This window comes from Vulpes lagopus, chromosome 18, assembly GCF_018345385.1.
Source record: "Vulpes lagopus strain Blue_001 chromosome 18, ASM1834538v1, whole genome shotgun sequence".
Lineage (NCBI taxonomy): Eukaryota > Metazoa > Chordata > Mammalia > Carnivora > Canidae > Vulpes > Vulpes lagopus.
This window is the reverse complement of record NC_054841.1, coordinates 44,963,298-44,990,238: the sequence shown is the minus strand read 5'-3', so window position 1 is coordinate 44,990,238 and position 26,941 is coordinate 44,963,298. Positions and strand designations below refer to the sequence as shown.

The window sequence follows — 26,941 nt, the reverse complement described above, 5'->3', positions numbered from 1 at the left end:
CTTCATGGGCAAAAATGTATCACCCGTCCGCCCCACACTAGTTGTCAACAGTTTTGCTATAGGTTCAAGTGTTGTTAGCTGTGACTTACGGATGATGATTATGATTTGTCAGCTCTGTACACGTTTGTGAGATTTGCTAAGATGAATTTAATAAGCTGCAAGAAGTCTGTTCTGTCCTTGTTTTATAATTAGTCAATAAAGTGACACCAGTGCAAGATTCTCAGCACAGGGCATCTTCTACCACACAAAAACTGCTTTTAACCTGAGGCTAGTGCTGTAACCAGAAGTTAGGTTGACCGCTGGCAGCATTGCTGGTCTCTCCTTTCTCCTCTTAATCTGATAAGTTTCTCTTTTTGATCTACTCTTTATTTTATTGTGCCTATGTACTTTATGGTAATGCCTTTAAACTCATTTTGAAAACAGGAATGTAAAGTAGAATAAACAGGAGGTGGCATTTTAGTCATAATAAATATATATAAGGTCTTAGTAATAAGAAATGATAAAATCATTTTAGCTTTTTCTTTTGCATTGTTCTTTCGCATTCATCCATCTTAGAATTGTATTTTAAGTATGAATGTTTAAAACCTTGTTTTCAATATATTTAATGATTTTTAGCTCAACTTTCACATTTTTACCCTCTCAAAAAGTGTGGTAAATGTGAATTGAAACATAGAAAACAGATACATTGCATGAGGGTCACTTTAAATATGATTTCTCAGTGGTCAGAATAGACCTATTTACAGACTGTTTTCTATTTCTCAAAGTTTTCCTATGTGTATGCTAAAGAAAAATTTCTCTCGTAATTAAAAAGCCAATTTGCCCCCATTCCATGCATAGGACAGCTCCCATCGACTGTGGGAGTCTATTTGCATCTGGGGTGGGTAGAAATATTTGCAGGTTGGCACTTTAAAGAGAACATTTAGTTCTGACAACAGATCAAGGAAGTTATACAGACTTTGGTTAACTCTGCCCTGTAGTAAGATTAGGAAAGCCCTTGGGGCTCACCTGAGATGGACTTGGCACTTCTTTCAAGGCAGATATATTTTTATTTTAATTTTAAAGGATGTGAAGTATTTTGGCAGAGGTAAGGAACTAGGCAGTTTCAAAAGTAAGGAAATATATAGAATATATGCATAATTGTCTGGTAGGGTTGCCCATGTGGCTACTCATAGTGCCATGGACCATAAGGCTAGAGGAAGGACATAGAGAAGTGAATGGACTCCTATAGAAAGTGCTCTGATAGGGAGATGGAGACAGTTGTGGGAATGGAGGTTACTTACTGGAAGCTGGGTGGGGTGGCAGTTAGGGATGCCTTGGAGGAAATAATGTCCACATTGTGACCTGAAGAATTAAAGAGGCAAAAAAGAAAGGGAAGCGAGGAATGAAGACTGCATGCAAAGTCCAGGAGCAGGAGAGACCAGGTCGAGAGACTGAAAGAATCTCAGTGGAAGAATTGAATTCTTTTTACTATTATGCTATGTAAACAAGTGCCTGCAGAACATGCAAGTAGAGCTGTCTAGCATGCAGATAGACAAGGTCAGGAAACTAAAGAGGTCTGGGCTGAACATGAGATTCAAAAGTCAACCATATATAGATGTTAACTGGAGCCATGAGAGTGGAGACCAGAACCCTGGCAGAGGTGGAGTGGCATAGGAAGGTAGAAAGCTAGAGCACTCAGCTGACTGGCCGATGAGGAGGTGCACACACAGTGAGCGTGGAACATTCTTTCAAGAAATTTGGCTTTAGAAGTTCTAGTTGGGGGCAGGTGGGGCAGATCTGGGCTCAAGGGAACTTTTTGGTTTGTTTTTAAGAGGAGGTAGACTTGGAGCGTGTTTAAATACTGATAGAGAGGAGCTGCAGAAGTAGAATAGACTGAAGGAAAAGGAGAGGCAGGGTTAATGGAAACAAAGGTCAAGGAGGAGGCTCAGAGCAGAGGTGAGAAACAAGCATAGAAGAGTGGGATCCCCTCTCTACTTACAGCCTGCAGATGAAAGAGAAGCTGGGCAAACACCTGTGCCTTGTGGGTAAAAGTTGAGGGCATTCTTGTTTAATGGGTTCTGTTTTTTCTCAAGTCTGCAGTGAGTTCATCTGCTAAAAAACAGGGGGGAGTTGGTGGGGCTGGAGGTTTACATATTGAAAAGGAGGCTAGAAGCAGCTATTGTAGAGAATGAGAGAGAGAGCTGTCTCAGGAAATAGAATAGTTGGGATCCCTGGGTGGCTCAGTGGTTTAGCATCTGCCTTTGGCCCAGGGCGTGATCCTGGAGACCCAGGATGGAGTCCCACATCAGGCTCCCTGCATGGAGTCTGCTTCTCCCTCTGCCTATATCTCTGCCTTTCTCTCTCTCTCTTTCTCTCTTTCTTTCTATCTCTATCTCTCATGAATAAATAAATAAAATATTTTTTAAAAAAAGAAATAGAATAGTTCTAAGAGCTTTGTCTTCGCTCCAGTTATGTCCAGGACTAGCCACAGGCACTAGAGGGATTTTTGAATCAGTAGCTTTGTTCATAATCATGACTAATTTCTCAGTAGCTCAGATCCTAGTGACAGTTGATCAAATGAATTGTGAGAAATAAAAAAGAAAAACAAGATCAAGTGCTTTTTAAAGTTCATTTTAATGATAGTAATTTAAAATATTTTGTTGAAATACCATTCTTCCAAATGAGGGCAATTCAATTCTCTTGTTGGTTGGTTGGTTTTAGACACTTATGGTGGCATGGATCCGAGCAAACCTCTGTGTGTACATTTCTCGAGAGCTCTGGGATGACTTCCTTAGGGTGCTGTCCTCCCTCACGGAATGGGAAGAACTCATAAATGAGTGGGCCAACATCATGGACTCCTTGACAGCAGTGCTTGCGAGAACTGTTTACGGAGTTGAGATGACAAACCTACCTCTGGACAAATTAAGTGAACAGAAGGAAAAGAAGCAGCGAGGCAAAGGTACTTCTCTCTTGCAAGATAACACCAGATGTCTGAGACTGAGGAGGAGTGTGTGTTTATACACATAGGCAATTATTGCATGGAATTTCATGGTAAAAAGAACCAGCCATACAGGTGGTATCTTTTTAATAGTGGCATTGGATTGTGTTTCATAGCACTCTGTCCTCTTAAAGAGAATGACGAATTTATGAAGAGGCTGTGGATGAAGAAGGAAGATGAAGGAGAGTAGCAGTAGTAGCAACAACAACAACAATAATAACATCTTATGCTTGAATATATTCTCTTTCTTTACCCTCATGGTGACTTCTGAGGTGGATATTACCATCCCAGTATCACAGACTGAGAAACTGAAGTATAGAGTCCATGGTGATGGACTCATTCGAGGTACATAGCTAAGAAGTGGGAAAGCCAGAAATAAAAGGTAGGCAAGCCCCAATTCAAGGCAGCATCCTAGAAAAACATATTCACTGCCTGCCTAGGAAAGGTGGAAACATTCTGAATGTTTCAGATGGGAGTCATTTTGGCTTTTTTGTGTTTCTGGGTAAAAATTGTTTTGAGACCGAGAGTCAGATCAAGGTGGAAAATGTCATTGGTGGTTTCTATTGGGGACAACAATTTGTCTTCAGTACTATTAAGGCTGTGACATAGTCCTTGGATTAATTCACTTGTACTCTAATCTATTATGTAAAGATTTTGAGGCAGTTCATAGAAGTTCCTGCAATACAATAGATAAAATGCATAAGAACACTGGGGCAAAATTAAAGGGGTTGGAATTGCAGGAGAGGTTATAATGCCAGAATGAATGCCGGAGAGCCTCATATATTTGCTGGGGAGGTGGGAGGTGGGGCAAGATTAGATTTGACTTTGATCTTCACAGGATTAGATCAGAGGATCACAAATTGCAAAAGGTGATAATCACAGTTTAGGTGGTACGTAGCTTTTCCTGGTCCTAAGACCTGGGAGGAATTTTTCCTCCAAAGATTCATAAAGTGTATGTTGCTTGCTGTGGTAGACTATAGCCCCAACAATAGCCTTATTATAGATTGTATCAGTTTTCCCTTTCTCTGTATGACAGATCACTCTAATACATAGTGGCTTCAAGTAATAGCCAATTGTTTAGATCATGATTTAATGAGTTGGCAATTTGGATTGGACTCAGTTGGGCAGTTCTTCTGCTGGATTCACTTCTGTGTTTGCAGTCAGTTAGGCTGTGAAATAATCAGTTAGGCAGCTCGGGCAGTGGAGGATGGAGGGGAGGACATGGCCGTGTACCTTTCATCTCCCAGCAGGCTAGCTCAGGCTTTTTGTGTAAGGGGTTCTAGGAGCAGTAATAGGGCAAACCTAGATTTTCAAGTGCGTTTCAAATCTTTGCTTGCTTAGTTTTGCTACCGGAGTAAGTCATGTGATGAAGCCCAGGGTCATTGTGGGAGAGGACAACAGAGGATGTGAATGTGGGGAGATGTGAACCAATTATGGTGATTACTTAACCATACAGACATGTGATTGACGTGACTGATTCTTATAGTATCTTTGTTGCAGTCTATGAGGTTGTATTTATTTATAGGGAGGTAAAAAATTTGAGAAACACTATTTACAGAATGATAACAGAATGCATTTAATTATTTAATGATTATGGCAGATGTTTCTGATTTGTCTATTATATTGAAAGGAATATAAAAAGTGATTTAATTATTTGTTATGGAAATACCTGTCCTCTACACACTGGACTTGGTGGAAACAAAATACACTCTCAGGAACCTGGGTGTGAAAATGAACCATAGATAATAGCCACTGGCTACATCATACCTGTGCAGAAGTCTCTGCCTCATTCTCTTTTCCCGTGTATTTATTTTCGATCCTTAACTACTCATTTGAAATATTTGACCAGAGCTATATAAGAGGAAAGCAGAGCAGTTGTATCTAATTTTTTAAAAAAAGATTTCATTTGTTTATTCATGAGAGAGACAGAGAGAAGCAGACACAGGTAGAGGGAGAAGCAGGCTCCCTGTGGGGAACCCAATGTGGGACTCGGTCCCAGGACCCCAGGATCATGACCTGAGCCAAAGGCAGACACTCAGCCACTGAGCCACCCAGGTGCCTCAGTCGTACCTAATTTTGCAACAAGAAAATCTGCTAATTACATACAGTTGTATTTATGAAATTTGCTGAGCAACACAGGCTGTGTAATGAAAGATAACAAATCCAGCCTTTAGATTATTTTTCTTGTCTTATCCTTATCAGGCTGTGTTCTGGATTCTCAGAAAGGAACCACTGTGGGGAGGTCCTTTTCTCTCAGCTGGCGGAGCCACCCAGATGTGACTGAGCCGATGCGATCTAGGAGTGCCACCACATCTGGAGCACCAGGAGTTGAGAAAGCAAGAAATATCGTTCGCCAAAAAGCAACCGGTAAATGTTTACTTAAATATTTCTCTAAGGTCTAGTTGCTATCTAAAATGGATTTATAGGAATAAAATATTTAAAAAATTTTAAAATTCCACTCACCTTCCCTCCAGTGACTTTGAGGCTATAATTACATTTAAAATAAATTTATCTGAGCTTTCCATAGTTTTTCACTTCAGTAATATCATGCTATTATAATCAATATTCAGCATGTTGACTACAGAAAGTCACAATATCTTCTGGTCATAAACCAGAGTCATTTACACTCAACATAGTTTACAGTGCTTAGTAAAGTCTTCATACAGATGGCTTAGAATCCTGTTGGAGTTTTTATGAAAATATACTGTAACCCTATCTAATGTTGTCTGCCATAGCATTTGTTGGTAATAATCACTTTATTTACATTCACCTCCCATTCACCTCTTCTGCTTTCCTTCATCCTCTCCCCTGAGGAGAGACTCAGTTACTGATAATAGGCACCTTTGGGGAAGGCTTACTCAGTGATTTCCATTCTCATTCCAACTCTTTAAAAACCCCTTTCTTCCACCATTGGATCAGAGCAGAAGTTTGTGACAAAGTGGCATCCTGCCTGAGCTGCCCAGACTCTCTGATACCCCTTACAACCTTTGAATTGTAATGATAATAAAAGTGATTATTCACAACACTGTATAGAACTTTCCTTTCACGTTTAATGAGCAGCAAACTGGGGTGCCTGGGTAGCTCAGTTGGTTGAGCATCTGCCTTTGGCTTAAGGTCTTGGTCCCAGGATCCTGGGATTGGGCCCCACCTTGGGCTCTCCACTTGGCAGGGAACCTGATTCTCCCTCTGCCTGCCACCCCCCTGCTCGTGCTTTCTCTCTGTCAAATAAATAAATAAAAATCTAAAAAATAATAATGACAGAAAACTATTATATACTGTATGCTCCTTATTCCCTATTTGGCCAAAACACAGCCTTAGAAGAGATTGTATTTTAGTTATTCAACAGGTGTTTTAGAACAACAATATGGTAGTGGCACCCATAGTGCTCTCAGTAAGCCTTGATGTCTTTATGCCAGTGAGCTTCTGTGCTTAAGTGTTCTCAGGTGTCTGAAAAGCCATTGTATTGCATCATTAAGAACTTCTACAAAATCGTTTTAAAGGTGTTTTAGACTATATCACTTAAAAGTCATAAATCTGGCCTTGTAGGATTAATTAAATTAAAAACACTTGGAACCATAACCTTTAAAAGATAACAAGATAAGAGCTATTGAGTTGGATGGATCTATCCAAATACTTCATGTATTTTGCACATACATAGTTCCTTTTTTTTCATAGTTCCTTTTTTTAAAAAAAGATTTTATTTCTTAGTAACCTCCATACCCATCGTGGGGCTCAAACCCACAACCCCAAGATCAAGAATTGCATGCTCCACTCTATAGTGTATTTCCTATTTTATTTCACATTTTTGTCTTTTTAGTTGCCTGTGAAAACAAGTCTCTGAAGATTTTACTATATCATGCTGTTTTATAAAATTAATTTATATAGACTATTAGTAGTTTTACTCATTTCTCTTATTTTTACATTGTGTAATAATTCACCTTTCCATCTTTTAGAAAGGTTCAGAATACTTTGATGGTAGATTTTCATTTGTCTGAAGGCCACCTCTTAATGAGAAAACAGTAGCTCAGAAAGTTAGTTTTTGCCACTTTTAGCTTTAAAGTATTTATTATGGAAGACCCATTGAAAGTGACTTTTTTTCCTAATCCCAGTATAAGAGTAATTTAAGATTATTATAATTTGCCTCACAGATTACATTTAGATTTGAGAAAATTTCAGTGATGGTGGCAAGATGGAAATAATAAGATAAGCAGTTGCAGAGTAGGGAAATGATAATTTAACAGAATGAACTAGTTTGCAACTTAAAAAAAACTGATAAGGAGAGTCTTCCAAAGAATTATAAAGGAAAATTCTGATTGTGAATGATGCTTAAATTTTAAATGTCTAAAGTGAGTGATTAAAGCAAGTCAATTTCTACACACAAAAAAATTATTTTAAGTTTTATTATTTCTAAGATATTTAGTGATCAGTTTTGAAAAAATGCAATCATTTGATTTATAAAAGGAAAGCTCTTTCAAACACCTCTGACATTGAGAGATGAACACCTCTTTTAAGAAATTTGAAGTAAGTCAGTTTGACATTCACACAGAAGTCATTTTCCCTTAAATATTATCTTAGTCATTTGTGAAGTGTATTGTAATCACATTACAGATAGACCTTTAGACGTGGGAATTAGAACTGGGAATTTTGACAGCCAGAGAACAGGGCCAGAAGAGACATAATAAAGAAGTAAAAGGTTTGTTTTGCCCTTTGCAAATGTGTCATTCTCGTTTGTATTTGTATTTCATTAATGCAAAATAAAATTATATAAGAACAAACAAGTAAACTTTTATATTTTAAGGTGTAAAACTGATCTTACTGATGGTAGTTACATATATATGAGGTGTATTCTCTTCCTGCATTTATCCTTTTTCTCAAATGTTCATTTCATTAGCAGTCTTTTGAAAACTTAAGAACATCATAAAGTTCATACTAAGAAATTATAGATTCAATAAGCATGAAATGTATTATAAAAGGATGTGTTTCATGGAGATTTTTGCCTTTTTTCCCCCAATATCAAATCTTTTAATGTTATCTTGACTTTAATGTTTTCCTGAGGTTTTAGGATATTTAATTTACCAAGTGATTTGCTTGAATACAGTCATCTCTCAGCAAGCCAATTTTTGAATTATTTATTATTTATAGAACAATTTTAATCTTAGGCTAGATTTTTCACTCCTTCCCTATGGTCTTTTCATATGTGTGTCCTTTAGGAAGGGAAAACTGATTGTAGTGTCTGCCCAAATAAACAACCCAAATGTAAGGAAAAAAGGAAGGCTAAACATGTAAAGCATTCTAAAATAAGATTGATTATTTGTGAATTGTCCATTCTCCCATGGCATCAGAATGGTTGAAGGTAAGCTGTATTTAGAGACTACAGCTAAATACTCTGCTTTGTACTGATTTCTTTAAAGTATAAAATGACCTCCTTTAAATATTGAAAGGAAGCCCAGAAAAATGGTAATTAAAAAAAAAAAAAGTGAAAGATCCTGATGTGCTTCTGACATAACTGTTACTTTATCTCTCTTGGAAGCTAAGCGAAGCCAGTCTATCAGCAACTGTGTCCACCTTTCTGAGGCTTTGCCTGCCACTAAAAGCGTCCCGCTCCTCCTTCACACCGTGAGCGCTCTCTTACCTGGTCTGTCTTACTCCTCTTGTTCTCACAGGCTGTCAGGTACTGTAATGCTATCTCTTGTCCATCAATGTCAATGTCCCTGGGCTTCTCCTGCTTGCCTCTGGGCCTTGCTTCCTTTGTCAATACCCTCCCCCCACCCCAACCATGCATGCATGCCTGGCCATTGCAGTTTGCGTTTATTTTCAATGAATATTAATAACTGTTTTTATGTAGTTAGATGTTTAGTAGTAATTAGACAGCCAAGAAAAATATCTTCACACCACTGGTCTTTGCTTTCACAATTACAAAGGATATAGGATTTTGTGGCCCATAGTTTTTAACAGTGATGTCAGCAGAACAAAGTTTTGAGAATATCAGCATCAGAATGCTTGCTGTGCCTCCCCAAAATGAATATCAGGAAAAATCATGTAGATAGGAACTCCTTTGAATTAATAAATTATAATCCTGTATAAAGTAATAATGTTTATGGAGATTCACAACAACTATTAAGATTTGAGTTAAAAAAAGATGCTAAAAAGTGCTAATTTTCAAAGCAAGGAAACATTGGTCTTCTGCTCCACGAGGTTAGCCACATGTGGTTTGCACATAGTGTATTTTCTGGATTATTAAGACATTATGGCACCAAAAGTAGTGTTATTTGGCACAAAGGGCCCTACATTACAGTGAATAGTTAAGCCCAAGTCTAGTTACTTTTCAGTGATTCTATAATGAATTGAATCTTCGCGCTAGAGAGGGACATGTTTTCATATTCTTTTTATTTTCAGAAAGATGGTATTATAGATTAGTAGTTATTTAGTATCAGAGATAGTCTGCTGTCTGTGGCTTTCTGTAGCACTAAATCATATACTATGGTGTAGCAAAGTAGAATCAAATCTTAATTTCCCTGATGAATACATAAGATATCATATTATTTAGTTAACAGAATATGAAGGAAGAAGTTCATTTTATTGAGACTAAGGATTATGTTTCTTAGAAAATACTTTTCTCTAGTAAATACCGAAGGTGAAATACAGTAAAAATGGTAAGATGGTCACCAGTTATTTAAATTACTCATGAGCATTAACTACTTGATAGTTTGGTTTTAAAAAAAAAAGTGCTACTGCCTAGAGGTGATTAATAAAGTATTGAAAATAGTTTGGTTTCTATTTGGGTGATATATACCCAAAAGGAATTCTTTTCATGGTGAAAAGTTTTTGTTTTTGACAGTTCATTTTTCCCCCATATTGTTCCCTTTCTTTTTTCTTTTTTTTTATTGTTCCCTTTCATAAAGGTTTCTACTAGTTTGTCCAGAATATTTTCTCACAAGAAGCCTATTTCTGTTTGTAATCTCATTTGGAAACTTTTTTCTCATTCACTGTTACATTTTAGTTAACTCAGATTCTTGATTCCCATTTATACGTACACAGTTCCAATAGAAGTTAAATATGATTTGGAACAGTGGTTCACAACTAGGGATGATTGTGCCCCCCAGGGAACATTTGGTAGTGTCTAGGACATCTTTGGTTGTCACAGCTAGGGCAGTGCCACTGGCATCTAGTTAGTGGATGCTGCTAAACAACCTCCAGTGGCTGCACAGGACAGCTCCGTCATGAAGAACTATCTGACCCAAAGTATTAATAGTGCTGAGGTTGGGAGACTTGATTTAGAGTGAAATGAAGCAGGACATGCTGAGTCAGTATTTTCCTGCCTTTGCCATCCTTATTCCTGGTTTTAAAGCACAAAGGATAAAAGGGACTTAACAACGTAGTGACCTTGAGAACAATCTGCTATTCCATTTGTTCTTTACTATTAAGGTGATGGCATTTTCCTTTGGGACTGTCCTACCAAGAGCAGTGCATATCAGTCCTGTCTTAGATTGCACATTCTCACTGGTTGGCATACTGGAGCATTGAATTTGTGTTCTAATTTAAATCCTTGTGTGTTGGCATATCTTGCTTACCTGTTGCTAAGTGTGGATATAGGTAGATGTATATCTACCTATACATAGTATGCAGATACTTATAATGTTGGCTTTCTGGCCACAAGTTCTTTACTAGAAAAATGATTGCTCATTTGTTTTCATTTGTTAACACTTCTTGTTTTGTTTCTAGTCTGTATGACTATACAACATGCCAAAATTGCTTTAATAATATAAGCAATAGAGAATTACTTACCTTCAGCCATTATTGTATTTATTCTATTCCCTTAAAGACACTTGCTTTGTGGCATCAGAATTTTGGGAAAGTAATAACCACCTGTTGTTGGACCCTTGCTCACGGGTGCCAACGTGTCCCGGTGGACGCCCCAGAGACTCAGACCCCAGACAGGCAGATGCAACAAGCAAGAGGGTTTATTGAACGTTTGCGCAAACGGGCTCTCCGCCTCAGAGGTGGCAGAACGCCCCGATTAGCAATTACAGGCATCTTTTAAAGGCAAAGAAAACGCGGGAGTAGCATAGCATTCGGGTTATGACGTGATTGATTTCTTTGAAGGTCAACACGACCATGTTCAGGGACTTTTCCAGTCAGGGCGAGGCGGGGGATAGTTTTCTTATCTCGGAAAAATAGAATGTTTTCGTTGCTTGAATTCATGGGAGGCGCCTGGATGGGCTGCCTCAGGGTTAGGCCTGGGCCCACTCACGGGTGTGTGTGTGGGGGGGGGGGGGGGGGTTTCTTCATTCCCTCCTCTTTGTTTGGACTGATTTTAACCTTAAAATCTTAGGGAACTTTTTAGCAAGAGGGTCAATAGCAGAATCTAGTAAGTCCATCACTGGTGGGGGACCTCCATAGAGAATCTCGTAAGGAGTTAGTCCATGGTGCGTGGGAGTGTTCCGGACTCGGAACAGGACCAAGGGGAGGAGTTGGATCCAGTCTCTAGTGCCAGTCTCCAATGTCAATTTGGTTAGGGTCTCTTTAATTGTTCTATTTATTTTTTCTACCTGCCCTGAGCTCTGGGGTCTGTAATTTTTGCACAATGTAATTTTTAATTTATCCCCAGTAATCTGGCCACCAACTGACTTACCTGGGAGACGAAGGCAGGGCCGTTGTTCGACCCTATTACCTTGGGCAGTCCAAACCGGGGGAAAATTTTTTCTAGGATTTTCTTGACAACCACCTAGGCAGTTTCTCGTCTGGTGGGGGATGCTTCTGTCCATCTTCCTGTGGGCCTAGTGCCGTGGCTCGTGCTGTTTTATCGGCCATCCTGTTCCCCTCTGCTACTGGGTCGTTGCCGTGCTGATGTCCAGGACAGTGAATTATACTCAATTTTTTGCTGTCAGTATAAATGTTGACCTTTTTGTCCTTAGCCTTTTTTAGGGCCTGAGTTAGGGCTATAAGCTCCGCCCTTTGAGCTGAAGTTCCAGGCTCTAGGGCACTGGCCCGGATGACAGTTTTTTTTATTTACCACGGCAGCCCCGGCTTTACGTTCACCATTTCGTAGAAAGCTACTCCCATCTGTGTACCAGGTTGCTTCAGCATCTGGCATAGGCTGGTCCGTCAAGTCCCCTCTGGTGCCATGGACCTCGGCTAGGATCTGATGGCAATCATGCATTATCAGGGAGGGGGACTCGGTTTCTGGAAGCAAGGTGGCCGGGTTTAGGGATGTAGCCGTTCCAAACTGTATCCACTCGGAATTCAGTAACATGGCCTAATAATGGGTGACCCAAGCGTTTGAGAGCCATTGATCAGGGGGCTGGCAGATGACTGTCTCTATGGCGTGGGGGGGCCACCACAGTGAGGGGTTGGCCGAAGGCCAACTTATCTGAGTCTTTTACCAGGACTGCCACAGCCGCTATTATTCGGAGACATGGGGGCCATCCTGCAGCCACGCTGTCTAATTTTTTGAAAAGTATGCCACAGGCCTTTTTCGGGGTCCCAGTTTCTGAGTTAGGACCCGTTTGGCTATTCCTCGGCGTTCATCAGCATATAGCGCAAATGGCTTGGTTACATCTGGGAGGCTCGGGGGGGCGGTCAATAAGGCCCTTTGTATTTTGTCAAAAGCCAATTGTTGCTCCTTTCCCCAGTGGTAGGGGGTGTTGGATTTCGTGAGAGGATATAGGGGAGCCACCAGCTCTGCAAACCCGGGTACCCAGAGGTGGCAGAACCCGGCACTGCTGAGGAACTCTCGTAGCCCTCTGGCATTAGTTGGTGCTGGGATCAGGGCTACAGCCTTTTTGCGGCCCTCCGTCAGCCACCTCTGGCCTTCTTCCAGGAGATATCCCAGATAGGTCACTCGTCTCTGGCCTATTTGGGCCTTTTTGGTGGAGGCCCTATACCCCAGTCCTCTCAGTCTCTCGAGCAGGGCCCCCGTACCTTTTACACAATCCTGTTCTGTCTTAGCCGCTAGGAGCAAATTATTCACGTACTGCAGGAGGATGAGGTCCGGATGACCAACTCGGAAGTCTGCCAAGTCCTGATGCAAGGCTTCGTCGACAAGGTGGGGGAGTTTTTGAATCCCTGTGGCAGCCTTGTCCAAGTGAGTTGTCCTGAGAATCCCGTCTCAGGATCTTTTCATTCAAAGGCAAAAATAGGCTGGCTTTGAGAGCTTAACCTTATGCAAAAGAATGCATCTTTTAGATCTAAAACCGTATACCAGACGTGGCTCGGGGGCAAGGTGCTGAGTAAGTTGTAGGGATTCGGCACCGTGTATGTCCTCCGCCCTTCGGTTAACTTCCCGTAAGTCTTGTACCGGCCGGTAATCTCCTGTGCCAGTTTTTTTTTTTTTTTTTTTTACAGGCAACAGAGGAGTGTTCCAGGGCGACTGACAAGGTATTAAGATGCCCAGTTGTAATAGTCTCTGTATATGTGGCCGAATGCCCTCTTTGGCCTCTTTGCTCATTGAATATTGCCAGATCGATATAGGGGTGGCCGAGGATTTTAGGTTTATAATTATGGGTGGCTGGTTAACAGCTAGTCCCATTCTGGCTGTTTTCACCCAGGCCTGAGGGTAGTTAGTGAGCCATTCAGAATTTAGGGGCTGCATGGACGGTGGAGAGTCCTCGTGTAGCCGGTGTTCATCCTCTAGGCGCAAGGTCAATACCTGGAGGGGCTGCCCTTCTGCGCCAGTAATGGTGGCCCCTTTCTGATGAAAATAGATCTGAGCCCCTACTTTTGAAAGAAGGTCTCTGCCTAGGAGGGGGTAGGGGCAGTCTGGGACCAGTAGGAAGGAATGTGTTACTTGCCCAGTGCTCAGGTGGACCTTCCGTTCAGTTGTCCATGGATATAACTTGCCTCCAGTTGCTCCCTGAACCCAAGACGTTTTAGAGCTCAAGGGTCCTTTTGCCTCAGTTAAAACTGAATGTTGAGCTCCCGTATCAACCAAGAAGGTCACTGGCTGGCCCCCCACTTTAAGGGTTATCCAAGGCTCGGGGGGGGGGCTCCTGGCCCTGACACCCCTAATCTTTATCTTTTAGGGACAGAACGGCAATGGGCTTCTTCTTAGGTCCCTGCGTTTGGCCCTTCTTTGGACAGTCTTTAACCCAATGTCCTTTTTCCTTGCAGTAGGCACACTGGTCTCATTCAACCCGTGGTTTTCTTTTATCTCCCAGGTCCTTACTCTGTCCTGACTTACTCTGCCCTGAGCCCTGTACAATGGTGGCCAGTATCCCAGTCAGTTCTTTATTGCGTTTCTTTTATCTCTTTTATTCCCTCGTTCCTCTTGCTCTTTACGGATCCTTTCCTCCCTTTCCTCTGGGGTGTCTCTCTCTCTCTCTTTTTTCTCTTTCTCTTTTTCTTTCTCTTTCTCTCTCTCTCTCTTTCTCTCTTTCCTCTCTCTCTTTCTTTCTCTTTCTTTTTCTCTTTCTCTTTCTCTCTTTCTCTCTCTCTCTCTCTCTCTTTCTCTTTCCTCTCTTTCTTTCTCTTTCTTTCTTTTTCTCTTTCTCTCTCTCTTTCTTTCTCTTTCTCTCTCTTTCTCTTTTCCTCTAAGTATACATACGGTAGCCCTCCATTAATCTTTCCAGAAAACCTGCCGGCGCCTCATCTTTCCCCTGCACTATAGCACGTACCTTTGCCAAATTGGTGGGGCATCGCCCTGCCCTGCCCCTCTGAGACCCGCTAGGAGTACCTGGCGATAGAGACGGAGCCACTCCCTACCGGCAGCAGTGTCACAGTCCCAGGTCGGGCGAACCAAGGGGAAAACATCCTCAATTTCATTAGGCAGCTGGGTCGGCCTCCCATCCGCCCCCGGGACGCTTTTCCGTGCTTCAAGGTAGAAGCACTGTCTCCTCCATGGTGAGGAGAGTCTGCAGGAGCTGTTGGCAGTCATCCCAGGTCGGCTGGTGGGTCAACAGAATTGACTCAATTAACCCGGTTAGCGCCTGGGGGTCTTGGGAGAAAGTGGGGTTATGAGTTTTCCAGTTGTAAAGGTCAGAGGCAGAGAACGGCCAGTATTGCATCTGGCCACCTACTGATCGGAGGGGAAGTGCCTGGGAGGTCCGGACGTCTTCCAACTCCCCCTCGCTCTCTCGTCGAAAGCGGAGGCGACTGGAGAGCGGGGGTGAAGCGAGGGGTCGCCTCTCTACCCCAGTAGAGTCGGGGGAGGGAGCTGAGGGAGTGGAGGGAGAGGTAGGGCGGGGAATAAGGGGAGTGACGCAGGGAGGGGGTGGGGGTCTCGGCCCGGTCCCCCCTGAGAAGGGGTGAAGCATTTTATCCAGGGGGGTGGGTTTTTAGCGAGATCCTCCCAAACTATGATGTACGGCACCTGATCAAGGTGTCCATTGGGTCCTGGCTGAAAGACCAGGGCTTTCACCTGCAAGATAACACCAATATTAAAAGTTCCATTCCTGGGCCACCCAACGTTGAGAGTCGGCCATTCTGAGGAGCAGAAGGTGACCCATTTTCGTCTTCTGACTTCGACTGAAAGGTTGTGTGCCCGGCCGGTGACTTCTTTCCAGTGATCTAGAGTGAGGCTTAGAGGGGTGGTTACAGTCTGTCCCATGGGTGTAGAAAAGAGGTGAGCGGTGAGGAAGAGGACAGAGAGAAAGACACAGAACAGACAGACGCACACGAATGACAGGATTGGTGCAGCAGATACGGATGGGAGTGGTCTCGAACAACGACCCTCCCCGAAGAGGAGGGAGTGCGGGGCTCCGTTCCTCTTCCAGACCACTCCGGAGTCCGACTCCGGAGGGGGACCAGGGGTCTCAGGGCACGTCTGCCTCCCCCGCTGGTCCAAATACAGAATACAGAGTACAGCGTCCTGCAGGCACAATACAGACCCGGCACAGACCCGGCCAGTCAGACAGACGGACGAGACAGATATGACATTTAGCGAGCTCGGTCTTACCTCCTACCTGTTTTAGGATTGAGCGTGGGGGCGTCTCGGATCCCGGTCGAGCCCCCAAATGTTGGACCCTTGCTCACGGGTGCCAACGTGTCCCGGTGGACGCCCCAGAGACTCAGACCCCAGACGGGCAGATGCAACAAGCAAGAGGGTTTATTGAACGTTTGCGCAAACGGGCTCTCCGCCTCAGAGGTGGCAGAGCGCCCCGATTAGCAATTACAGGCATCTTTTAAAGGCAAAGAAAACGCGGGAGTAGCATAGCATTCGGGTTATGACGTGATTGATTTCTTTGAAGGTCAACACGACCATGTTCAGGGACTTTTCCAGTCAGGGCGAGGCGGGGGATAGTTTTCTTATCTCGGAAAAACAGAATGTTTTCATTGCTTGAATTCATGGGAGGCGCCTGGATGGGCTGCCTCAGGGTTAGGCCTGGGCCCACTCACGGGTGTGTGTGTGTGTGGCGGGGGGTTTCTTCACTGTATTCCATTTATATGAATAGCTATATAAACAAACATGTGAGAGATAGAACTGACAGTTTCAGTGACTTTCCTACTTCTCCTTTGTGGGAATAATTCTTTCCAGCTGTTTTACTGCTTTTATGTTGGGATATTTATCAATCTGTAGTGCTTATAGGTTATGCGGACTATAGATTTTGTTTTAGGGCCATTGTGATAGTAATTAGAGAATCAGTGATCTTCCTTCATTCTGAAAGCATCTCATTGGTACCTAAGTGAAAGCCTTATTTAGCTGCTTCTGCCTCTGGTTCTCAGGCTTTCAGGTATCACTGTCAGGGTTTGAACAGGTTCATCTTTAGAACTCATGAGAAACCTCAAGATGTTGAGTTGGCTTCCATGTCTTCTGCTTTTTATAGGGTCAAGTCAGTATTGTGTACAATGCTTTAAAAGGAAATTACACTATTAATTTTGCCTTTGCAACCCTGTATAAGGGATAAATGAAATCCAGAATTTTGGTAATTGAAGAATAGGTCTCACTTCATTTAATAAGATTAAGGAAGCCTTAGATTAAAGAGTAGTTAAATTACTTTGAAAAGTAATCAAATGTGTGGATTACATGGAAGTTTCTAAAGACTTTGCACACTTAATTTAATCATGTGAATTTTTCTCTCAGTGGGGAAAAAAAGTGAAGTAATTCTACTTTGGTCATTTTCCTGGTGTTTTGAATGGACTTTGAAAAGCAATGATTTAGTAGTCGTGTGGTATAACTTACAGTATCAAAAAGCTAGAAGGTTAGTGCTTTTAAACTTTGGGTTATTAGGTTAGCAATATTTGAGAGAAAGTGAATGATTTGATGAGTCTGAGAATTTGCTCTTTGAAGTAATTCAAACCAATTGTGTGATACTCAAGAGAGAATTGATTAGACCTACCAGAATCTATAATGTAATTTTTATATAACTTAGATTGTTCATTTCTGTATGATTATAAGATAATCCTGTATCTTGATATTTGCATATCAGTGTTAAAATGTTTTAATTTGTTATAAAAAAGCAACTGCTCCAGTTGACACTGAAATGGGAGCAGCTTTAACAAGCAGATCTTTCTTTTTTTAAAAAAAAGTTTTCTATTGGAGTTCAATTTGCCAACATTTAGCATAACACCCAGTGCTCAACCTGCCAAGTGCCCCCCTTAGTACCCATCACCCAGTCACCCCAACCCCCCCCCCACCCACCTCCCTTTCCACTACCCCTTGTTCATTCCCACAATTAGGTGTCTCTCATGTTTTGTCACCCTCACTGATATTTTCACTCATTTTCTCTCCTTTTCCTTTATTCCCTTTCTCTAATTTTTATATTCCCCAAATGAATGAGACCATATAATGTTTGTCCCTTTCCAATTGATTTATTTCACTCAGCATAATACCCTCCAGTTCCACCCACGTTGAAGCAAATGGTGGGTATTTGTCGTTTCTAATGGCTGAGGAATATTCCATTGTATACATTGTATCCACATCTTCTTTATCTATTCATCTTTCGATGGACACCGAGGCTCCTTCCACAGCTTAGCTATTGTGGACATTGCTGCTTTAAACATTGGGGTGCAGGTGTCCCGGCGTTTCACTGCATCTGTATCTTTGGGGTAAATCCCCAGCAGTGCAATTGCTGGGTCGTAGGGCAGATCTATTTTTAACTCTTTGAGGAAACTCCACACAGTTTTCCAGAGTGGCTGCACCAGTTCACATTCCCACCAACAGTGCAAGAGGGTTCCCCTTTCTCCACATCCTCTCCAACATTTGTTGTTTCCTGTTTTGTTAATTTTCCCCATTCTCACTGGTGTGAGGTGGTATCTCATTGTGGTTTGGATTTGTATTTCCCTGATGGCAAGTGATGAGGAGCATCTTCTCATGTGCTTGTTGGCATGTCTGTGTCTTCCTCTGTGAGATTTTTCTTCATGTCTTTTGCCCATTTCATGATTGGATTGTTTCTTTGCTGTTGAGTTTAATAAGTTCTTTATAGATCTTGGAAACTAGCCCTTTATCTGATAGGTCATTTGCAAATATCTTCTCCCATTCTATAGGCTGTCTTTTAGTTTTGTTGACTATTTCTTTTGCTGTGCAGAAGCTTTTTATCTTGATGAAGTCCCAATAATTCATTTTTGCTTCTGTTTCCCTTGCCTTCATGGATGTATCTTGCAAGAAGTTGCATGGCCTAGTTCAAAAAGGGTGTTGCCTGTGTTCTCTAGGATTTTGATGAATTCTTGTCTCACATTTAGATCTTTCATCCATTTTGAGTTTATCTTTGTGTCTGGTGTAAGAGAATGGTCTAGTTTCATTCTTCTGTACGTGGCTGTCCAATTTTCTCAGCACCATTTATTGAAGAGACTGTCTTTTTTCCAGTGGGTAGTCTTTCCTGCTTTGTCGAATATTAGTTGACCACAGAGTTGAGGGCCCATTTCTGGGTTCTCTATTCTGTTCCATTGATCTATGTGTCTTTTTTTGTGCCAGTACCACACTGTCTTGATGATCACAGCTTTGTAGTATAATCTGAAATCTGGCATTTTGATGCCCCCAGCTATGGTTTTCTTTTTTAATATTCCCCTGGCTATATGGGGGTCTTTTCTGATTCCACACAAATCTTAAGATGATTTGTTCCAACTCTCTGAAGAAAGTCCATGGTATTTTGATAGAGATTACATTAAATGTGTAAATTGCCCTGGGTAACATTGACATTTTCACAATATAAATTCTTCCAATTCATGAGCATGGAATATTTTTCCATGTCTTTGTGTCTTCCCCAATTTCTTTCCAAAGTATTCTGTAGTTTTTAGGGTATAGATCCTTTAACTCTTTGGTTAGATTTATTCCTAGGTATCTTATGCTTTATCCAGCAAGGCTCTCATTCAGAATAGAAGGAGAGATAAAGAGCTTCTAAGATGGGCAGAAACTGAGAGAATATGTGACCACCAAACCAGCTCTGCAAGAAATATTAAGGGGGACTCTGTAAAATAAAGAGGAAGTCCAAGGAAATAATCCACAAAAACAGGGACTGAATAGGTATCATGATGACACGAAATTCATACTTTCAATAGTAACTTTGAACGTGAATGAGCTTAATGATCCCATCAAAAGCTGCAGGGTTTCAGACTGGATAAAAAAAACAGGACCCATCTATTTGCTGTCTACAAGAGACTCATTTTAGATGTAAGGACACCTACAGCCTGAAAATAAAAGTTTGGAGAACCATTTACCGTTCAAATGGTCCTCGAAAGAAAGCAGGGGTAGCCATCCTCATATCAGATAAATTAAAGTTTATCCTAGGGGATCCCTGGGTGGCGCAATGGTTTGGCGCTTGCCTTTGGCCCAGGGCGCGATCCTGGAGACCCGGGATCGAATCCCACGTCGGGCTCCCGGTGCATGGAGCCTGCTTCTCCCTCTGCCTGTGTCTCTGCCTCTCTCTCTCTCTCTCTCTCTGTGACTATCATAAATAAATAAAAAAATTAAAAAAAATTAAAGTTTATCCTAAAGACTATAGTAAGAGATGAAGAAGGACACTATATCATACTTAAAGGATCTATCCAGCAAGAGGACCTAACAATCATGAATATTTATGCCCTGAATGTGGGAGCTGCCAAGTATATCAATCAATTAATAACTGAAGTTAAGACATACTTAGATAATAATACACTAATACTTGGAGACTTGAATACGGTGCTTTCTACAATTGATAGATCTTCTAAACACAGCATCTCCAAAGAAACAACATTAAATGATACACTGGACCAGATGGATTTCACAGATATTTACAGAACTTTACATCCAAACGCAACTGAATACACACATTCTTCTCCAGTGCACATGGAACTTTCTCCAGAATGGACCACATACTGGGTCACAAATCAGGTCTTACCCGATACCAAAAGATTGGGATTGTCCCCTGCATATTTTCAGACCATAATGCTTTGAAACTAGAACTAAACCAAGAAGAAGTTTGGAAGGATTTCAAACACGTGGAGGTTAAAGACCATCCTGCTAAAAGATGAAAGGGTCAACCAGGAAATTAGAGAAGAATTAAAAAGATTAATGGAAACTAATGAGAATGAAGATACAATTGTTCAAAATCTTTGAGATACAGCAAAAGCAGTCCTGAGGGAGAAATACATCGCAGTACAAGCATCCATCCACAACCTGAAAAGAACTCAAATACAAAAGCTAACCTTGCACCTAAAGGAGCTGGAGAAGGAACAGCAAATGAAACTCACCCAGCAGAAGAAGACAGTTTAATAAAGATTCGAGCAGAACTCAATGAAATAGAGACCAGAAGAACTGTGGAACAGATCAACAAAACCAGGAGTTGGTTCTTTGAAAGAATCAATAAGATAGATAAACCATTAGCCAGCCTTATTTAAAAAAGGAGAGAAAAGACTCAAATTAATAAAATCATGAATGAGAAAGGAGAGATCACCACCAATACCAAGGAAATACAAACGATTTAAAAAACTTATTACGAGCAGCTATACGCCAATAAATTAGGCGATCTAGAAGAAATGGACGCATTTCTGGAAAACCACAAACTACCAACAGGAAGAAACAGGAACAGGAAGAAATAGAAAACCTGAACAGGCCAATAAACAGGATGGAAATTGAAGCAGTCATCAAAAACCTTCCAAGACACAGAAGTCCAGGGCCAGATGGCTTCCCAGGGGAATTCTATCAAACGTTTAAAGAAGAAACCATATCTATTCTACTAAAGCTGTTTGGAAAGATAGAAAGAGATGGAGTACTTCCAAACTCGTTCTATGAGGCCAGCGTCATCTTAATTCCAAAACAGACAAAGACCTCACCAAAAAGGAGAATTATAGACCAATATCCCTGATGAACATGGATGCAAAAATTCTCAACAAGATACTTATCAACAGGATCTAACACTACATTAAGAGGATTATTCACCATGACCAACTGGGATTTATCCCCGGGATGCAACGCTGGTTCAACACTTGTAAAACAATCAATGTGATTGATCATATCAACAAGAGAAAAAACAAGAACCATATGATCCTCTCAATAGATGCAGAGAAAGCATTTGACAAAATACAGCATCCATTCCATTTCGATCCAAGATCGAAACTCTTCAGAGTGTAGGGATAGAGGGAACATTCCTAAGCATGTTAAAAGCCATCTATGAAAAGCCCACAGCAAATACCATTCCCAATGGGGAAACACTGGGAGCCTTTCCCCTAAGATCGGGAACAATATACAGGGATGTCCACTCTCACCACTGCTATTTAACATACTACTAGAAGTCCTAGTCTCAGCAATCAGGCAACAAAAAGAAATAAAAGGCATTCACATTGACAAAGAAGAAGTCAAATTCTCCCTCTTCGCAGATGACATGATACTGTACATAGAAAACCCAAAAGCCTCCACCCCAAGATTGCTAGAACTCATACAGCAATTCGGCAGTGTGGCAGGGTACAAAATCTTTGCCCGGAAATCAGTGGCATTTCTATGCACTAACAAGGAGACTAAAGAAAGAGAAATTAAGGAGTCAATCCCATTTACAAGCAGCTCTTTCTTAACAAAGAAAAAGCCAGCAGAGGGAGCCCAAGAACTGTTTAAAATAGAAAAAAAAAAGTATCAAAATATTTTTTGCATTCATTTGTTAATTATGCAAGACATATATTGATATACACTTAAAGTGTGAGTGTGCCAAAAAATGAACATTTGCACATCAGGAAATTGGGTTTTAATTGTGAAATAAGGAGAATTTATTTTTCCACACTCTATCACTTAATAGTCAACTATAGGGATAGCACAGGGCACCAGTAGCACACCAGCCCTGACAGCATGTTTGACATTGTGATTCTCCTCTTCCTTTCTATCCTCATCATGGATGCTCCCATCCTTACCACTTCCGGTGATGTCTGCAGTCTTGTACTTTCTCCATCTGAGAAGTCCCTACCAACAGTTTTACAAAAACAAAGCCTTACAGCTGCATTAGGCCAGTCTTTTGGGAAGGCACACCAGCTGGTGATGGCAGGCTCTTCATCCGTCTGTTGTGTTGAGGACCAGTGGGGACTCTTGAATTTGGAAGCCATGGTGCTGTGACTGTCCTGTATCCCACCAGATGGCAATGTTCTTTATCTTTAAAAAGATGCTGCCAGTGTTGGCCTTCCTCTTATTTGTTTCTGCTCCTAGCCCAGAAGCCACCATCTACCAGTTTTTGGCATCAAGTTTAAGTGAATAAAACCCACTCTTCCCACTGTCCATAAAAACTGGCATTTTCCAATTATTTTTTAGAGAATTAGGAAACTCTTGGGCTCCCTCTACTGATATTAGATTAACAAGTAGGTTCATTAACAAATATAAACAGTACCCAGAAGGTTTCAGTGTCTTGCATAATTAGAATAAACAATGATTGAAGACAACCGGAAGGGACTGGTCCCACAGTATCCTCTGGCTTCTGTTGCCTAATGCTGAAGAGCCTAGAAGCAGACCTGTGAAAAGAGCCTAGTCTGTGCATGGGGATTTGTGGGGAGATCACAGATAAGTACATCTTGTGTCTCTGTGGGACAATGAACAGTTCTGGCTCATCAAGAGAAGAGAAGGGCAAAGACAACCTGGAAAAGATGCACTTTAATGGGTCTGTGTATTCTTACTACTTTGGCCTTTATTTGCTTGTGCCTCAAGTTCAGCTTCCTATCATCAGTGTCTACATTTAGACTGTGGCCCAGTACTCTGAATTATAAGTGAAGCATCACACAAATTTCATAGTTTTGAAGTCTTGTAACTTATGTAAGTGTACTTTAAAATTGGAATTTTTAGCAGCAATGTCCACAATAGCCAAACTGTGGAAGGAGCCTCGGTGTCCATCAAAAGATGAATGGATAAAGAAGATGTAGTTTATGTATACAATGGAATATTACTCAGCCATTAGAAACGACAAATACTCACCATTTGCTTCAACGTGGATGGAACTGGAAGGTATTATGCTGAGTGAAATGAGTAAATCGGAGAAGGACAAACATTATATGTTCTCATTCATTTGGGGAATATAAATAATAGTGAAAGGGAATAGAAGGGAAGGGAGAAGAAATGGGTAGGAAATATCAGAAAGGGAGACAGAACATAAAGACTCCTAACTCTGGGAAATGAACTAGGGGTGGTGGAAGGAGAGGAGGGCGGGGGGTGGTGGTGAATAGGTGACGGGCACTGAGGGGGGCACTTGACGGGATGAGCACTGGGTGTTATTCTATATGTTGGCAAATTGAACACCAATAAAAAATAAATTTATTATTATTTAAAAAATTGGAATTTTTATTTGGATAGTAAAAATAAAGCAGCAACCATTTTTTGAAGTCCAGTGTATTACATTTAGAATCTTTCTACATACAGCTTCTTGATTAGGAAGAGCCAGCACTTTGGCTTGTCTTCAGAGTAAAGAGTTACACTGAGGATGGCACATGGGCAGCGAGCTTCATTTCAGGTGAGGGAGTGGGTAACACTGCTAGGTAAGATAATACAAGCTGAATTTTGATCCATCTTATCTTAGAAGGAGTAAAGCTTCAGCTAATTAAATTTTTTGGAAAATACTTTACAGCTCTATAGATGTAAAGTTTCATGACTCTGTGAATGAGTGCTGAGGGATGCAGTGGCAGGTTTATATGCAGGCAAGTCCTTTAGGAGGGGTGTCCAGGTAGCATGGGAGGCAAGGAGGCAGGCAGGAACAGGTCTGTTAGCATGGAGGAGTGAGCAGCCAAAAGGAGATAGTAACAGGTGCAGGTGGGCTAGGATTGCTTGAGACTAAAGTGAGTGAGAGCTCCTGTGGGGGATCACATCTATGGGGTGAGGTCAGATGGAGTGGTTTATTTACTGAGGAACACAGGCTTGACTGTACAGTGACAAAAAACCTTGGCAGGAGACAATTGGTGCAGGCAGATCTTTATTTCAGAGGGACCTCTCTGGAGCCACATAGTAACGAACTCATTCTCTAGGAGAATATAGTTTGTAATAATGCTAGCTATTATTATCCAATGGTCAGTACTCATCTATGGTTTTCTATTTTGTGACATTTATGTATTGGTTCTCTAAAAATACCATTGGATCATTTTTGTACTTAGTGATTAATTCAACATTGCATTTGGTGGCATAAGTTATTAAGTAATTAAAGTATTTTATTTAGTTGTGCATTTATCTGTTAAAAAGAGTAATAGAATTGAAATTCCCATTTTTTTTTATGTTCCTAGAGAGGGGTATGTGTGTGACTTTCTACTCTCAAATTTACCTATTCCATGTATCTCCTGGTTCTCTCGTTCCTTGGCATTACTGTCCGTTAAATTCCAGGTGACTTTTACAGGTCTCAACCATTTCTGCAGCTTTTTTTTCTTCACTTTGAAAAATAAAATGTTTTGCAGAACTTAAAACGTATTCTTGGAGTGGAATATTACTGTTAATAAGTATAGAAACTGTATGTTATAAATGCAGAATATAATATATAATTTTTGTGGGGAAAAAAGTATCTAAAACTACATTTTTAGAATCTGTTCAAGTGGTGAAATTATTTTTAAAAATCTTGAAATACACCTCTGTGTGTTTTGTGTTTGTGCCCACAGAAGTGGAAGAATGTCAGCAGTCAGAAAATGCACCTGCAGCTGAATCTGGCTGCCTGGTGGTGGAGCAGCAGCACATCACTCGGAGCAGCAGCACACCTGATGTCACTGAGCCGCTGCACTCAGATTCTTCTCAGGGTACGAAGTAGCTCCAGTTACTAATACAGGACTGCACATCCTGGTTGAGAAGGAGCTGCATGCCATATTGCTTTCTACATTAATCCTAACCCTACTTAATTTATTGTAAGGGAACTTTCTTTTTAAGTTGACTGCAAGGATGTGACTTCTGGCAATGAAATAGTGTCACTGTTTATTTGAATACATTTATCTAAATTACATATACTTAGGTGCACCTCTTTAAGAATAGCGTGTTTGAGGACTGGAGAGAAGTCCAGAGGATCTGGAATAGGGGGGAAGCAGAGAAGGCTGCAGTATAGAGTCAGGGAGGGCAGCAGAATGAGGCAGGAGGCAGGGGAGGGGTATGTGGGAAAGGGCTGGGCTGTGTGAGAACCCTAAAGGTTGGCCGTGAGCATGGAGGGCTAGCTGGAATTGTGAAAAAGTTTACTAGCAGCTTGTGGATGCTCTGAGGTTGAAACAATAACTTGTGATAACATGCATCTACATGATGTCTCTGACACCTCTCAGCAACAACAGAGCATGGAAAGCCAAGAGGCAGATGGCTAAACGTAAACAGTGAACAATGTGGTTTTCAGGAAAAGTGCATGTTTCAGTTATGTCTGGTGCCAATGAGCATGCTTATCATTTAGTTCTAGTTTCATCAATTAAGTGAGAAATAAACCAACTTCCTTATCAACAAGTTATAGCCTCATTGAAAGAGTAGGGAAGTGTTCCCTCTTAGAAATCTTCTTGAAATAAGAAAATACAATAAGAAAAAACTTGAGATATGTATTACCTGAAAGATTTCCTATTCTCTGAAAGGTTCTGTGTAAGACTGTTGTTATTTTTCTTCCCCTTAAATATTTGGTAGAACCCATCAGTTACCTGGAGTCTTACTTTAGGAAGATTTTAAAATACCATTCAAATTAATAAGTCATTTTAAGACTATTAAGATTTTCCTTTTCCTTTTTGGATTCAGATTAAGTTGTGTGTGTGTGTGTGTGTGTGTGTGTGTGTGTGTGTGTGTGTTTTTAGGAGTTTGTTCCATTCGAGTATTTTTTTAAAAATTTATTGGCCCTTATTTGAATGTTTACAGGCTTTGTGGTGATATTCCCATTTTTATCACTGATTCTGGTTATTTGTGCTTTCTTTCATCAGTCCTTACTCTTGAGTGATACTGAGCCAGATTACTGCTCTATTTTCCTGTCAGCTCACCTGGCCTGTGGCTTTCCTCTGAGATCCCTTTCTGAAGGCCCCTAAGGAGAGGTCTTGTTGCCCTCCTCTGTGCTAACATAGTGTGCTATGCTACAGTGAGTAGCATTCAATTCACTCTCTTAAAAGCTCTCTGTGGGTCAAAGATTCTATAGAGTAGATTTAATCAGTAGGCTACCAGTTTGCCAGATCCATAACTCCTGTTTTTATGGATTGTAGGATATCTAAATTTGATTAGTTACTTCTATGTAAAAATATTTTTTCAATTTTATCATCTGAAATTTTATTTTGTAAATTTCCCTCCCAAATCTTTAGGCCCAAAGGTAGAAAACTTACAGACTTTGAGTTCTTCAGAGTCCAGGCCTATTCAAGAAAATAAAGGACATGTGAAGAAAGAACATGAAGGAATAACAGTAAGATATTTTTAAACTGTATCAGTTTGTTATTAAAAAAAAGCATATAAATTATTGGCGAAATAAATTTATTAGTGGCAGCGATACTGCCTTTTAAAACATTTCTCCATTTAGATGGGTTATTGGCAATTGGTTATTGGTTATTGAAATCTCTTAAAGGCTTTCCTGCTTTCTGTGTAAAATTACAGTCACATTATAAAAGTAGAAAAAAGTTAGCATTAAAGTGGAATTTACCTTCTGGTCTGTATATGGTACTCTATACTTTTAAGCATGC

The 26,941-nt window shown here is 40.9% G+C and overlaps 1 protein-coding gene across 6 annotated transcripts in view; it reads left to right on the top strand.

The window, feature by feature from the left end:
• RALGAPA2 (Ral GTPase activating protein catalytic subunit alpha 2) overlaps positions 1 to 26,941 on the top strand; it is a 324,226-nt gene that overhangs the window by 103,194 nt on the left and 194,091 nt on the right. For 5 of the 6 annotated variants that reach the window (XR_005984381.1, XM_041732346.1, XM_041732349.1 and 2 more), the window contains 5 exons: positions 2,701 to 2,938; positions 5,180 to 5,344; positions 8,508 to 8,648; positions 24,929 to 25,063; positions 26,570 to 26,667. Coding sequence is in view for 5 of the 6 variants with exons in the window: in XM_041732346.1 (XP_041588280.1) it covers positions 2,701 to 2,938; positions 5,180 to 5,344; positions 8,508 to 8,648; positions 24,929 to 25,063; positions 26,570 to 26,667 (777 nt within the window). In the remaining variant the exon portion in view is untranslated. The remainder of the gene's footprint in view (positions 1 to 2,700; positions 2,939 to 5,179; positions 5,345 to 8,507; positions 8,649 to 24,928; positions 25,064 to 26,569; positions 26,668 to 26,941) is intronic. The other variant, XM_041732348.1, reaches the window with a different exon arrangement.